Consider the following 15,505-nt stretch of genomic DNA (forward strand, 5'->3'; position numbering starts at 1 on the left):
TTGTTGTCTCAGTGGAAGAAAATCAATAGTAAAAATATGTCATAATAGTCCACACAGTGGTTGTCAAAGGCAATGGGAGGGGGAATACTGGGAAAACCTAAGTCTGCCCATCCCAGTTATTAGAGAGACAAGGTGGGTGAGGTAATATCTTTTATTTGACCAATTTCGATTGGTGAGAGAGACAAGCTTTCGAGCTCTTCTTCAGGTCTGTGTAGCTCCAAAGCTTGTCTCTCTCACCAACAGAAGTTGGTCTAATAAAAAATATTATCTCAACCCCCTTGTCTCTCTAATATCCTGGGACTGTCACAGCTACAACAACACTGAATACATTCCTGTTCTGAAATTCTTTCTTCTATGTAAGGAAGCATGTGTTAGATCATTCTTCACTCTTTGAAGAATGTCGGAAGAGCTTCACTATGCTAGGTCCCTAATTTTAGCTTCCATTTGTATACATGGCCCCAGGTACATCTTACGTCTAAATTGGGCCTGAGAAATTAGAATGGCTCATTGAATTATCTAACCATCTGAAAGGCCATTTATTTTTTAACACTTATATGCACTTTTAACTAAATTAATCATCCATATTTGGGAATGTGGCAATGCATGTTTCTTAAAGAAGAAGGAACTGAATTGAAAACAATGTGACTTGTTTCCTAGAGCAAATTGCACATGCTCTCCTCTCCCAAGCTACTGCAATTTATTCATAACATAGACATGTAAGCTAGAGTAAACTGTATTCTGTTATTCTCTTTGAATTATATAAAGAAACAATCTCCTTTTAGAGAAATTGACTGGATAACTCTTACAAGAAGAGTAGAACACTTACAGCAAAATTCTCCACCTCTAATCTGTGCTGTAGCTACCTGGAGCATGTTCTGCTTCTATTCTTTACCTTTGAAGTCTCTAGTGAAATATGAATGATGAAAGAATAATCTTCCTATAACACGATTTTCCTGAGCAAGTTACACACAGATTTATCAGTTTGCCAGGCGAAATAAGCACGAAGTCTACAATGTATGAACCTGAAATACCAGGATGTGAGAATACAAGGTCTATGTTGCCCAGAAAGCTATCACAAGGAAGGATGATCTTGTGGTTTATACACAAGACTGCATCAGGACAAGATCTGTGTTCTATACCTGACTCTATTACAGCCTTCCTGAGTTTCCTTGGGCAGTCACTTAACTAGTTTGGTTTCAAGCTAAAGCAGGTGACCCTTGAAGGTGTCAATTGAGTTGTTTGTGTTCATTCCTACTGAAACTCTGAGTGAATCATAGATATCTTAACCCATATTTAGGGAAACAAGGGGAAAGGTCCACATTGATGGCAAACCAAAATTGCAGAATTCCACCTCAGTGTAGCAATAATTATCCTTTTAACTTCCTGCTTACATATGGTAATATCTTAAACAAAAGGGAGGGTGGTTCAGGGAGTATAAGAATTTGAAACAGAATCCTTAAACTCAAGATCACTAGAGCTGAAAGTGAAATGAGTGACCACTGCTGACTAATACCTTACCTTTATGTTTACCCCTAAGAAACCTAAAGAGCTATACATACACTGGGTCACATTGTATGGCATTAGTTGCCACAATTGCAGTAAACAGATGCAGTGGTCCTTTGCACAAGCAACAGAAATTCTGCATGTAGAGAAAAGACTGGTAGTGAGTATGACAGGACTGTCACACCATTACAGGGGCCAACACATGCTTCTCACAGTATTGTCCTCAGCTGCCAACCAGTATGGAAGGGGAACGGCACATGGTCACAACCCGCAATGGCATTATGGCCCTCCTCAAACTCTTACTTAGTGAACATAGAGTGTGGGATTCTGGTTGCCTGTTAGTGCAGGAACAGAAGGAGGACATGCAAAGCTCCCTATTCTTCCTCTGCCCATGTCAGAAACCATGCAAGAGAAGCCAGAATATGGTCTTTTATTAATCTACCACTTCATGGAATGTAGCAGCTGTTGAACATTACTGGATTTAGTGTTTAAAGCAACATGTGTCAAAGGATGGAGAATTGACTGTCCCTTCAGGGCAGATCCCAGTGTTTGCATGGGCAGCAATTGGATGCCATGTTGATAGGCACTCTAGAAATTCTGATAAATAGATAGTAATAGGTAGATATGAAGCACAATAAAGGAGGATTCAATTACATGCATGCAGGGTGGTAGACTGACTTCCCAAACTTCAGTTTGGACAAGCCACTGGGACTAATTTTTCGTCTCTTGTAAAACATGAAATAGGATCTTTTCAGTGATTAGGACTTCTCTTAGTCTCATCCAACAGATGGCACCTTCCTAATAGAATACTTTGTCACTGGCTCAATACTGACGCCCAGGGAAGAGTATCACTTACTGAATATGCATCTCCTGCAGCAGCTTGTTGTTTTCCTTGAAGCTCTCCCATCCAAATACCAATCAGACCCAACCCCAATTAGTACACTAGTTCTAACAAGGTAGCAACAGAAGGTGATGTGGTTGAATTGAAGGATTCAGTCTGGTAGCTAATAGACAGGTGCTCACATCATAAAACTGCCATCATAGTAAGTACTATTTAGCACTCTTGATAGCATTCTCAGTAGAGATTGCCAAAGACAAATGCAGCGTGTGGAATGAACTACCCTCTCAGCCCTAGAGATGGTCCCTCCAGATCAGGGTTGAGGCACATTGGCAGAATGGTTTGGGGAAGCTTGCATTGCTGCTGCACATGCTGTATTTGTTCTGTGAATAAGCAGAAGACTTCAGTCTGCCAAGCTATCGACACAAAGCCTATTACGAACACTGCATTCACTTAAAATACCGTGGTGTTTAATACTTAACCATTAGTTAAAAGTTTGCTTCTCCTCACTGGTAATGAAGATAGCCTAGGTACATGTGCTGTAACTAAACGCTTGGCTGTGCTAGTAAATGGAAATTTAAATTTACATATAATTACGCACACAACCCCCCCACCCCATATTAAAAGAACATTATGAAGGTTGCAAAATCAAGCACTCAAAAGCGCCAGAATTAAGTCACCTATGCCCTTTGCATATGCATTATTTGACAGTGTTTAATTACATAGTCACCATACTGCTTCTGCCACAGGACTCCTGCCTCTTTCAATGAATAGGATGGACAGTGCTCACTTAGTGAGCCTCTATTCAGTATTTTGTTTCCTCCCCATTGTTCAATCGGTGGGCCTAAGCCTTATTTACTTCACGCTATTCAAACCTTGCTATGAAGAAAGAATTATTAATTTCCTCATGGGTTTTTCTATGGCGCTCATCACTATAACATCTGAGTACTTCACAAACAATTAATTTATTTTCACAAAATCCCAGTAAGGTGATGGGGTGGTATTAGCCCCATTTTACAGATGGGGAAATGAGGCATAGTGAGACTGAGGTAAAAATATCAATGAATTTTGGGAGCCCAGTTTGAGTCACCTAGGACCTTTAGAATCAGTAGAACTATATATTCAAAAGAGAGCTGCCATTGACTTCCGTAGCAGCTGTGAGGAACCCTGTACTCTAGTGAGTTCAGACTGTTCTGCCTATTTCCTCCCAAGCTTGAATGCTTCTGCCCTGTCCCTATCCCAGTCCTATCTCTTCCCCACCCTGGCTCCTCATCCCAGTCCCATTCTCCTCTCCTAGCCAGTCCCAGACTTCTAGTCACAGCATCAGAATTTAGATGATGAAAGTCAATTTGAGAAGTTACCAACTTTTCAGCTGAGATGTTGCTATGGAATGTTGGCTCTGGTGAACTTAGTACAGCACTTAATAAGCATCTAGCCCCTTTTTTTACATCCATAGACCTAAAATGTAACCTATTCTCAAATGAGGCTTGGTGAAATAAAAGATAATTTTTGCCAAAATGGTGCATTATGGGCTTTGAGCCTCCTCAGGCTCATGGGGTTTTTCACTTATACAGACCTATGAAGATTCACAGGAAAAGGGGAATGACCTCTGAGCTCTTCCCTCAAGCTACCCCTTCCTTGCACCTACTGAGGTCTTCCTTTGGGATCTGATCCAAAGCCCATTGAAATCAATGTAAATGCTTCTATTGACTTCAATTGGCTTTGGATCATGGCTGTGGTCCTCTGTGGCAGCAGTAGTCCCCTGTAACCAGCCCCAACAGGTTTGCTGAGTGGAAAAGGCAGGGAAGTGTTGAGGGATAGTGTGTGTATAAGAGACACCTTACTTATTTTAGTGTGGGGAGAGCAGTATTGGGCTGGTTGAAATAAAAAAAAAGATCTAAACTGTTTTTCAATAGAAAATTTTCATGGGAAGTGCCTGCTTCCTGTAGAAAATTTCAACTTTTTCTTGAAAAACCAAAAACAGGAAACCTAAAAAGTTTGGTTTTATTTTTCCACAGGGGAAAATAATAATCTGACCAGCTCTAAAGGCATGGTAACTTGGAGCAAAAGGCGAACTGGGACGTGTTAACCCATAGAGTTTTAAGTACTGAGGGTCAACATTTTTCAGGAGCTCTTGAAGATCTCATAAGTGCTCCAGGAGCCCAAGGTATAGTATGTTCTTAATATTCCTTAGGGGGAAAAAAATCTCAGACAAAATCTTCATTGTTAAAGTAAAAGTTGTTAGAGTAAGTAATAAACATCAGAACAATAAATATCAAGAATGTTATACTTAAAAATTAGAAATAATAAGGAAAGTTTTAATTTAATTATTAGGTTTAATTACTCATATAATTCAACCATTTGAACTACTCAAAGAGTATCAATGGTTCACTATCAAACTGGGCAGATGTATCTACTGGGGTTTTGCAGAGGTTTGTCCTGTGTCCAGTACTATTCAATATTTTCATTAATGTGTTGCATAAGGGAGTGGAGATTGTATGTATAAAAATTACAGATGGCACCAAGATGGAAGAGGTTGTAAGCAGGTCAGGATTGGTATTAAAAACTACCCTGATTAACTGGAAAATTGGACTAAAATCAACAAGATAAAATGCCATAACAACAAGTGCAAAGTGTACTCTTAGTGAGGAAAATCAAATGCCCAAAACAATATGGGGAATAACTGGGTAGGCAATAGAACAGCTGAAACTGATCTGTGGTTATAGTGGATCACAAATTGAATATGAGCCAACAATGTGATGCAGATGCAAAAAAATCGGATATCATTCTGGGGTGTATTATTAGGAATGTCATATGTAAGACACAGACAGTAATTGTTCCACTGTACTCAGTAGTGATGAGGCCTCAGCTAGTGCACTGTGTCTGATTTTGGGCATTATACTTTAAGAAAGATGTGAACAAATTGGAGAGAGTCCAGAGGAGAGCAACAAAAATAGTAAAAGATTTAGAAAACTTGTCTGGAAAGATTAAAAAACTGGGCATGTTTAGTCTTGAGAAGAGATGACTGAGTAGGAACGTGATAACAGTCTTCAAATATGTTAAGGACTGTTATAAAGAGGACTGATTAATTGGTCTCCATGTCCACTGAAGGTTGGACATGAAGCAAAGGGATTAATCTGCAGCAAGGGAGATTTAGGTTAGATAGTAGGAAAAGCTTTCTAACTATAAGGATAGTTAAGTACTGGAAAGGTTACAAAGGGACATTGTGGAATGCCTGTCATTGAAGGTTTTTAAGAGCAGGTTAGACAAACACCTGACAGGAATGGTCTAGGTATAGTTAATCCTGCTTCAGTGCAGGGGACTGGTCTATATGACCTCTTGAGGTCCCTTTGAGCCCTATATTTCTGTGATTCTATGATATTTCCAGAAAAAATTTAAACATGTAAAAATTAACATTACATTACAATTACAGCCTCAACTCTGACCCCAGGACATAGCTTTAAAAAAAACATAGCACTTCAATTTTTTAATTATAGAAAGATAGTTATAAACATTTAAATAACGGTGTTGAAAGATAAAGAGCTAACAGTTCTACAGTAACTATAAGCCCTTGCACCAAAATACAGAAATAACACATTCTAAGGTCCTTTGAACACACAATTTCTATCAGAATATCGATATTTTATAATTATCAAACTATGCAGACATTGTGAAAAGAAGAATGTTGCATATTTAATACATTTAACATATCTTTGTACAGTATACCTTCTACTGTGGTAATATATAATATCTAAAGTAACACCATGTTTTCACTGTTCATTGTACTTATATATCTGACTTCCTTTGTCATACCATAGCAATTAGATAAAATACAGAATAACTGTATGAAATTAAAAAGAAGAAAAAAGAAAAAAGGGGTCAGAGTTAAGGTTGTTATTGGAATACCTAATGTTTATTTTAACTTGATTTTCATTAGGCAGTATAATCACTATAAAGGTATTCATATCTTTAGGTACAATGACATCATTATAATTTTGTATGCTTTAATGAGTAGGGTATATTTTGTTTTACTTGTAGTGTTCTTGGTTTTTGTTTTAATCCTTTTTATTGTACTGTAGGAACCCTAATTTTAAGTTGATGAGGTTATTTTTATTTCTGGTAATATAATATTTTAAAACTCATGAACAGGCTACACCTCATAAATGTATTTTATGTATGAACTTCCATCAGATCATTAAATGTATTTTAAACTATGTTTACAATAGATAAAGGAGCGTGGATGTCAGTCATTACTGTTGGTGCTAGATGTATATTCAAGAGATGTACAGTACATTCATTTAGCCTCTTATGAAAACCTTTGAAAGTGGGAGAGAGGTTTTAACAGTCTTTCTAGGTCACAATAGGAATGGGTTAACTATTTGGAAAAAATAATAGGTGTCTCAAAGTTCAACCCAGATGTTGAACCAGAGCTTGAAGGTCCAGGTTGGTAATAACCTTCCACCTTTCTAACCTGTAGTTGTTTCCTTAGGGCCATACGCCATACAACATTCAGAGTTGTTCTTATGACCTGTGCAGCTCTAGAACATATGAATTTTGGGAACAGTGCTTGTATATAAGTAGAGACCTAATGTACTTGGTGTGATATCACCAAAGCTATGGAAAGCCTGAAGGAGACCAGGGAGAAGGTTATTTGGTGTTGGAGATCACAATAAAAGCATGAAGAGAGAGATAACCGTGTCAGAAACCTGACTGTGCTGGGGAGAATGGGGAAGAAAGAGAGAAAGTGACTTCATTATTGAAGTGAAGTTGGGGACGGCTGGGAAGAAAAGGAAGGATCCAAATAGACTGAAAGGATGGAGAAAGCTTCCAAAGATTTGGATAAGCTTCAGGTAAGTGTCCAGAATTGAGGCGTTTTATCTGAATCTTTTGTGGTTTTCCCAAAATGAAGGCTAGTAAAGGCACAGAGTGAGCCTTACACCAACTAGAGTAACTTCACCAGATGCTGAATGGCTTTTCTTTAGCAAATCACTGAAAGTTTCATTAGAGGCCACATGTCTTTCAGTGGATTCAAAAGCTGCAATCTGAGTAGTTACCAGACTGACATGCACTCGACATGAGTAAATGTGGAAACTTTGATATTTTGAAGTGTATCAGAATATACTTGATGCACTGGAATCTTAGAATAAGCCACCTTTCAAGTAGGAAGTGACACTGAAATTCCCTCTGTTTCATAGCTTTGCTCTTTTTGAACTGCAGACCACCTGTAATTGTTTAGTATCAGGGGGTAGCAGTATTAGTCTCTATCCTCAAAAACAACGAGGAGTCCAGTGGCACCTTAAAGACTAACAGAAAGCTTATGCCCAAGTAAATCTGTTAGTCTTCAAGGTACCACCAGACTCCTCATTGTTTTTGTAATTGTTTAGGAAGGTATAATGAGTTTGAATCACCACTGCATTATTCTGGTTTCATACCAAAGAAGCTAAGGAAGTGAAATATTGCAATGGTCTATCAAGGCCAATTTTGGGGCTTTTGCTCAGAACAGGAACTCATGTACTAACTTATGTTCAGCCTCAGAGTCCAGTCAGTTGAACTGTTGGCTGTATTTGTGATTATTGTTTTTTATTATCCCAATGCAAATTAATTTTGTCTTCGCCTGAACTGAATTGATGTAGTGTATGGATATTTGGATGTTGTAACTTTCTGCCTGCTGCCTTCCAGATTTCCTCTCTCAAACCAGATGTTGGAGCATAGTGTGTTTTTAACATGATGTGATATGTACTTAACTTGTTTTCTATTGCCTGATATTTTAGTCCATAGAACATCCAATAGTATACAAATTGATACATTCATGTACCACTGCACCTACTACGCTGCCACATGGACCTATCAGGTCTAGCATGTCCTGTCATTCCATTGATTTCAGTGGAAGGCCAGCAGAAGGTAGCAGCACAGCAGGTGGAATAGAAGCAGCTGGTAAGTGGTTAAAAGGAATAACATAGTTGAAAAAGAAAACCCATTAAAACCTCAGATAAGCTGAACTCTGACTGTGCTCTATGCTTTATTGAAACTTCATGATTTGGAGAACTCCGAGATTTAGGATAGTAGCCATACTTCACAGTCGGGTTTGATTATTCTAGTGCATGCTTGCAGTGGTTGCAAAACCCAAAGGATTACATGGAAAAATGTCGAAGCTGAACGATAGAAAGGGTTTACTTACTGAAATAAAAGCCTCTGTCTCCACAAACGAACTGGAGAGCATCAACCAGCTCAGCACCACAGAGTGTCTCTGGGCCAGCAGTGGCAGAATTGGTTAAGGTAAGCAAACACAGGCCAAGGTAGAAGAGATGAATGTAGGACACAGTGTGCATCTTCACCTGCCAAAGAAGCAAAAGTATTGCGTCAGAGTTTCCCAGTAGAGTCCTAACGAAAATGAAATACTTCACCCCAGTGAATTGGGAATGCGTACGCAGTGTAATTTGTTAAATAAGAGTAACCACATATTAAAGCAGCTCTCATGATAATACTGCAAGTCTTTACATTTTCCATTGCATGCATTTTATAACCTGTTTTTTTCTTCCGGGTGAATAGTCATGGTTCATGTTTACACAGAGTTAAAGAACCTTCTAAGAATGGACTTTGACTTGTTGCAGCTGCATGTGGAAGAGGTAGAAAGAAGGCAAGGGAATGCAGGGAGGCCAAAATAACTAGGGAGGGAGAGAGAAAGCAGGAAACAGGAAATGTTCAAGAAATTAAGATGAAAATTAGTCATGGTTTATGGGCCAAATTCAGTTCTGTGCCAGCAGGTATATCTTCATTGAAATTAGAGTTACACCCATTTAGCTCATGTCTGAACTTGACCATATACACAAGAGATTATAATTACTTTCTCTCTCTTGTATTTGTGGTATAGACTCACTTTTTTCTTTCCTAGAAAAAATATTAAAGGTCCAAATTCTCAGCTGATGTAAATTGACAGAGCCCCATTTGTCTCCATTTCTGTATTGATTTACAGCAGCCAAGGATCTAATCCAATATGTGTAGTGCTACACTACCCCTAGGCTGCAGAAATGACATAGCAGTTTTAGAAAATACCATTGTCAAATAGTAGGAGAACCCATTTATGTCTAGTAGTAGGGGCAGTGAGTGAGATAAACATTCTGCAGACTTACGCCCCATACTTACCATGTTGCAGATTTCAAAAGAAGAAAATATATCAATAATTTGGAATGCTTTCCCTTTTTTCTAGATGGCATTTCCGCTGTGAAAATAACCAACAAATCCAAATCCCTTAATATGTCATACAAAGTATGAGAATAATTATATTCCCATTTACAAGAGTCTTTAGCCAATTTTGCCATGGAAAAACCAACAAATGTTATTGCATTAAAATGACTTCAATGGTAGATGCAAGAACATTAGATTATACATGACTGATAACACAGGGCATCATTTCCTGTAAGGATTCCATATTTTAACAACACCAGTTTCTTCTTTCCCCTTCCATACTCTTGAATTTCAATAAAAAAGTGATGCACCTGCGATTTAAAATAGCTCTTACTTCAGAGGAGATAAATCAGAAAGCTATTAAACACATAGCCTCAGTAGACTGAAAGGCTTTGTATATATAAGAACATTATGTATTTAACAGTTTGTTCTTGAATAACATTTGGGACAGCAATAAACATAAATCCTAAGCATTTAACAATTTTATGTTTTTCAAGAGTTTTCAGCTGGGTTACATGGTAAGATAAATATCAGCATGTAGCTAGGACAAGACAGATTCTCCGGTGTTTTTCCTTTAGTGCAGGCCAAGAAAGCTGCACAGTCCAACCACAGAGCATTTCTGAAGTTTATCCCAAAATATAAAACAATCAAGAACTTGCAGACAAGTTAAAACGTTGAAAAAAGAAATGGATTCCCATGGTCATAGGGCTCAATTGATTTTTTTTTTTTAAGTTAGGTACTGTTCCCTCCAAACTTATTCTGAAACTGTATTTATTTTCTTTATCATTTTAATTAAATGTGCCATTAGTTGATTCAAGATGTCAGTGATAAGATTGAGGTTCCCATTTACATCTGAGGGCAATATAAGAAAAATACTTACAGAAATGTAACACAATTGGTTACAGGTTTTTTACAACAGGTTAGTGTCTTTATTGTGTACCCAATCTGAGTAGAAAACTGAGGTATTTAAAAAAAGGCACTGGTTAGTGGGTGGGGTTTACTGAAGCATTTAATTACATTTGGACACCAAATACAGGTACAGGATGAGCCTGGGTAAACTATTAACTGTGGGTTAAACAAAGACTGGGAATGGTTGGGTCATTACACCAATTGAATCTATTTCCCTATGTTAAGTTCTCCTCACACCTTCTATGGGCCATCTTAATTATCACTTCAAAAAGTTTTTTTCCTCCTGCTAACGATAGCTCATCTCAATTGATTAGACTCTGCCTGTTGGTATGCGTACTTCCACCTTTTCATGTTCTCTGTATGTATAAATATCCCCTGTCTGTGTGTTCCATTCTATGCATCCGAAGAAGTGAGCTGTAGCTCACGAAAGCTCATGCTAAAATAAATTTGTTAGTCTTTAAGGTGCCACAAGTACTCCTGTTTTTTTGGCGGATACAGACTAACACGGCTGCTACGCTGAAACTTCCATTAATTGCATCAAATGATTGATCATATTTTCACAGCTGGAATTCCATGGATCTTTCTTCAGTAACATAACCAGCCATTACTGCAGGCCTGTTCCAGCAGTGCAAAATAGTGGCACATAAATGACCTGACATAGACTGAACACTCCAGACCTCTTTTACACCTTTCATGTTTTCTGACTCCACCCATTGCAAAAACTTTAAATCAGTTGGCACAAATTGCATGTAAATAATCTTTACATTCATGATGACAGTTGTCCATTTAATTACATTTGCAGTCATTATAAATACTATGTATAAATACCAGTAATGACATAAGTAGCATATATTACAGTGTAAAATAGAATATAGGGTTATATGTATCTTCTGAAGTACAGGTTGCATATGAAACTGCTGAAGCGAATTACTAAACCAGAGTATCTGAAGAAACATGTAATTACAATGTAATAACATAGTATTCACTAGTAATTATCATGTAAGTAAAGTATACGTTTGGACCAGATCTTCACTGGTGTAAATCAGTGTCGTTTCATTGACTCCAATGAAGCTATGCCAATTTATACCGACTGAAGAACTAGCCCATTATTTTTAGGTCTTTTAACTGTTAGCATTGCTCAGCTATTTTTTTATTTGTTCATCTTTTAGGTATGTTGGAATGAGGTGCCTATCTGGACACCAAAACATTGTTCAATTGCAATTCACATATTTTACTTAGAAAAGCTATTATGAATTATAGTAAGGAAAGTGGATGAATTCTGCTTGTGACAGGCACTTTTTTTTAATGAATTGGGCCCTCAGGTAATTCTAGCTGTGGAGGTTGTGTCAACTTCTTAAAACTGTGGTGCTTACAAATTGGAAAAAAAAATCCCAACATAGTTCTTGAAAGATATGATTTTGCTGAGAATGGAAACTTGAATGGGGGCCAGTTGATAGAAACAGAGGTCAGTGCATCTATTGCAGTCAAATTTACCTAAAGAGAATTGACACTCCTGAATAGAAATGATAGTATTATAACATGAAACTTTGCCTGGAAAAGCCCTCCCTACAAAGGGAAAAGTTGACAAGATGATGGGGAATATTTCCACTTTCCTTATGTACAATTGTTTAAACTATATGAATATGCAAAGTCAGCAAGAGTTGTAACTGGTTTCTAATATAAAAGGCAAACTGAACTTCATTTTTACTTTTAATATATGAAAGCACAAAAATAAGTAAATGTAATATAGTGGCAACACACTGCTGCAATGATACTATCACCTATAAGTTTGAACACCATAAAGTATGAGTGTTTTATATATTGTTTGCATAGAATAATAATACAGTACTTTAACATTTACCATATGTATAATGCATATATCAATATAAACCTCTGCACCTGCAGAAAATATCTAGAAGTTCTTATTCTATGTTGAACAACATTAATTAACTATAGATAATAATGTAACTGGAAGCTTTAATATTGATATAACAGAAATATTGTAAAGTTTTCCTAACAGAAGCAGAATTTTAAATAATTACCTGCAATAGTTTTACCTTTACAGTTGTTATCGGTATGTAATTGCAACTATCACATACAGCCATTTTTCAGATCATCTAAAACTGCATATTCAGCAATTTATAAATAATTTCCAGTTCAGAAATAATGTTACTAAAAAGTGCATAACACTCTCTTAGCCAGAAGCAGACAATACACACTAAAATAAAACTCCAAAATGATTTCAAATAGTAATAAAGATTTACCTTCAAGAAATCACAAAAGCAGCACTTTAATAATTGTGTTGAAAGACTGTTGATGTTTTCCATTGCTTCTTAAAAGTGCAAAGTCTGGAAATGAATTTGTTAGCAGAAATAATGAGAAAAAAGAAATCCAGAGAGATGTGAGATGTTGAGAGCAATGTCACATTTCAATATTGAGGACTTTATTCCATTGCGCAGACTCTATCTGCTCTGATTTTAGCAGTGACAGTGAGATTTAGCAAACAGAAGAGGGATTTAGAGAAAATCCTCACATTTATCTACATTACACAGACACTGTAGACAGGAAACAGCTGGGGGAGCATTTGCCTTCTCTCTCTCTCCCTCTTCTGGCAAAGTTACCGAGTAAGGACTTTTTTGGGCATGGTGACAAATAACATCATACCTTTGCATTTTAAAACTAGAGCACAGAAGCATATTTTTTTCCCCTTAAAAGAATGTGCATTAGTGACAGAAGGGTTAGCACATGAAAAAGCTTATGCTGCTATGGAAAAGAAAGTGTATTATGGTTAACTTTCAGCTGGGTATCTATCTATCAGCTTATACACCTTTGCATTGTTAGGGTGGGAAATTTGGTAGTCTATACAATGGGTAATAATTTAAGTCTCCAGCTTGTAGTGATGTTAACCCTGAAATAGCAGTTAGCAATTTGATATAAATATGAGGCTCGGTGAGCCCTTACTTGCGCTAAATACGACAAAATACCTTTAACAACCTCACGGGAGAAGTGATATAATTTCCTAGAACCTACTGTAGTCAGAATATAGCAGTGCTATTGGCCTAGTATGGGACACTGTCTCATGACTTTGCTTTTTTTTGTACAGTAAAAATAAAGTGAAATTTCCCCTTTCGCTAGTATTCTTCATAATTATTCTTGGTAACAAGTTAAATGCCAAGAGGCAGGAGATAATTTTATTTTGTTAGCTTTATAATACATAACTTTTGCCTTTTTATTTTTCCTCAGTTATGTGTATATTATAAATAACACCAGCTGGCCAGCAACATGCTCTCACGGGTTATGATGTCATTCAAATCCCTCAACTGTTAGTGGCTTGCAACACAATCCAAGCCAGCTGTTTTTCTGTTTATAATGTATATTGCATTTCAATTTTTGCCATTGAGAATAAAGATGTGATGCTATTTCATAGATACAATTTGTGCTTGTTATCCTTTGGGCTTGAGAGGTGGCCTATACAAGAAGATTATTAAACAACATTGCATGGCCAGGGACCAAACACATGCCACAGACAGTGCATTATTTCTATAAAAACTGTTTATTTACATGGCATTTTGTCCTTATCTCTTTCCACTCCTCCATATAATGAGCACCTACTTGGATGTTATTAAAAATCACATGTTAGTTCATATCATTACATGTGTAATGGTTCAAGTCCAGTTTTCAGGTCCACCTTGAAGTACATCATATCAGTCAGGCAGAAAAGATACATGACAATGATTAATCAAACAACATTTGGTTATTCCAACACTCTCTCACTGGTTAATAGTCCTTTGATTAATTCTCTGTATACTGTTCTAGGTAGCATACAACTGTCCAAATTGAATACTCCTTGGTAGAGACTTCTCTCTCCTAATCATAGGGCAGTAAGGCTGAATCATTTGTACTTTTGAGCTAAATTAAATATTGGTTGCTCAGATAACACCCAACATTTAAGGGATCCTCATATTCATGTGTGGTACAGGTACTGTATTTTATTATTTTACTCTCCGGGGTGGCTTCAGTGTATTTTAACCTTGTCAATACATTTCAGAGAGTCTATTGAATAATCACATGATCATGCAGAGAATCAGACATGTCCTGCTGTAACTCAGAATGCATGTATCACCTTACTTCATCAATTTAATAGGATTGTTTTGGAAAAGAGGTGATCAAAGCACTGATCTCCTATAGGAGTAACCCTTATAGCAACAAAAATGAGTATGCTTGATCCTTCCTCCACACTCTCCCCTAACCAGCAGAAACTCCAAACACAAGCCCTCCCTTACTCCCTTCTTTACTCCCTCCCTCAGTCCTTCCTTCCTCCCTCCCACCTGACTAGTCCTTCCTTGGTTGTACTCCTAGCAAGATGGATAGCGATTATACTGGAAGATGGCACTAATATAGCTCCTATGGTGGTTGGAAAGACTTGAGGTCTCTGGTCACTTTACAGCACTGCTAATTCTCCCTCCGTACATGGATCCATTCTGAACTCCTGCAGTGTGGTGGAGTGGCTTCCCTCTGAGCCAGAGGGTGAGGGGCTTCTCTCTGTGCCTGGGTGGGTGAAGGCAGGCTGAGCTCTGCCCTCTCACTGAAAGTTGAGCGGTGGGACAGGAAGTATAAGAAGCAGGGACCACAGCTCAGTGGAAGAGGAGTCAGAGAAGGAGACAAATGCCTCTTGTTTACTGCAGGCCTCTGGCCTTGTGGCCAAACCAGGCTGCCGCCTCCCCCCAAAGGAGACTGAGCCCAGAGAGGAGCATCTGGGATTGCTGGCAGCCTCATACCACAAGGAGATGGAGGATCCATGGACGCCGGAGCTCCCCGCCCCAGATTGTGGTAGGAAGTGTCCCAGGGAAATCAGACTTTAGTCCGTTTTGCTGTCAGTACTGGAATCGGTATGTTACGGTAAGATCCCCACTGACCCAGTGGCACAGTTCTCTGCCACTGTCAGGCCCTGGGCTGGGACCCAGTGGAGTAGGGTGGGCCCTGGTCACCCTACCCCCTGCTGCCAATCCCACTTTTGGGTGGCAGCTGCCGCACCATAGGCCAAACAGTTTGTTTGCTGCTTTTCCCTGC

At 38.1% G+C, this 15,505-nt stretch overlaps 1 protein-coding gene across 1 annotated transcript in view; it reads right to left on the reverse strand.

Moving 5' to 3' along the window:
• The window catches only part of IGF1 (insulin like growth factor 1), an 81,289-nt gene extending 68,362 nt beyond the window's left edge, over positions 1-12,927 (reverse strand). The window contains exons 1-2 of the mRNA XM_039489762.1: positions 12,700-12,927; positions 8,520-8,676 (exon numbers count right to left, since the gene is read on the reverse strand). Of these exons, the coding sequence (XP_039345696.1) occupies positions 8,520-8,676; positions 12,700-12,762 (220 nt within the window). The 5' untranslated portion in view covers positions 12,763-12,927. The remainder of the gene's footprint in view (positions 1-8,519; positions 8,677-12,699) is intronic.
• Between the last annotated feature and the right edge of the window lie 2,578 nt (positions 12,928-15,505).

This window comes from Mauremys reevesii, linkage group 1 (assembly GCF_016161935.1).
Source record: "Mauremys reevesii isolate NIE-2019 linkage group 1, ASM1616193v1, whole genome shotgun sequence".
Classification (NCBI taxonomy): Eukaryota; Metazoa; Chordata; order Testudines; family Geoemydidae; genus Mauremys; species Mauremys reevesii.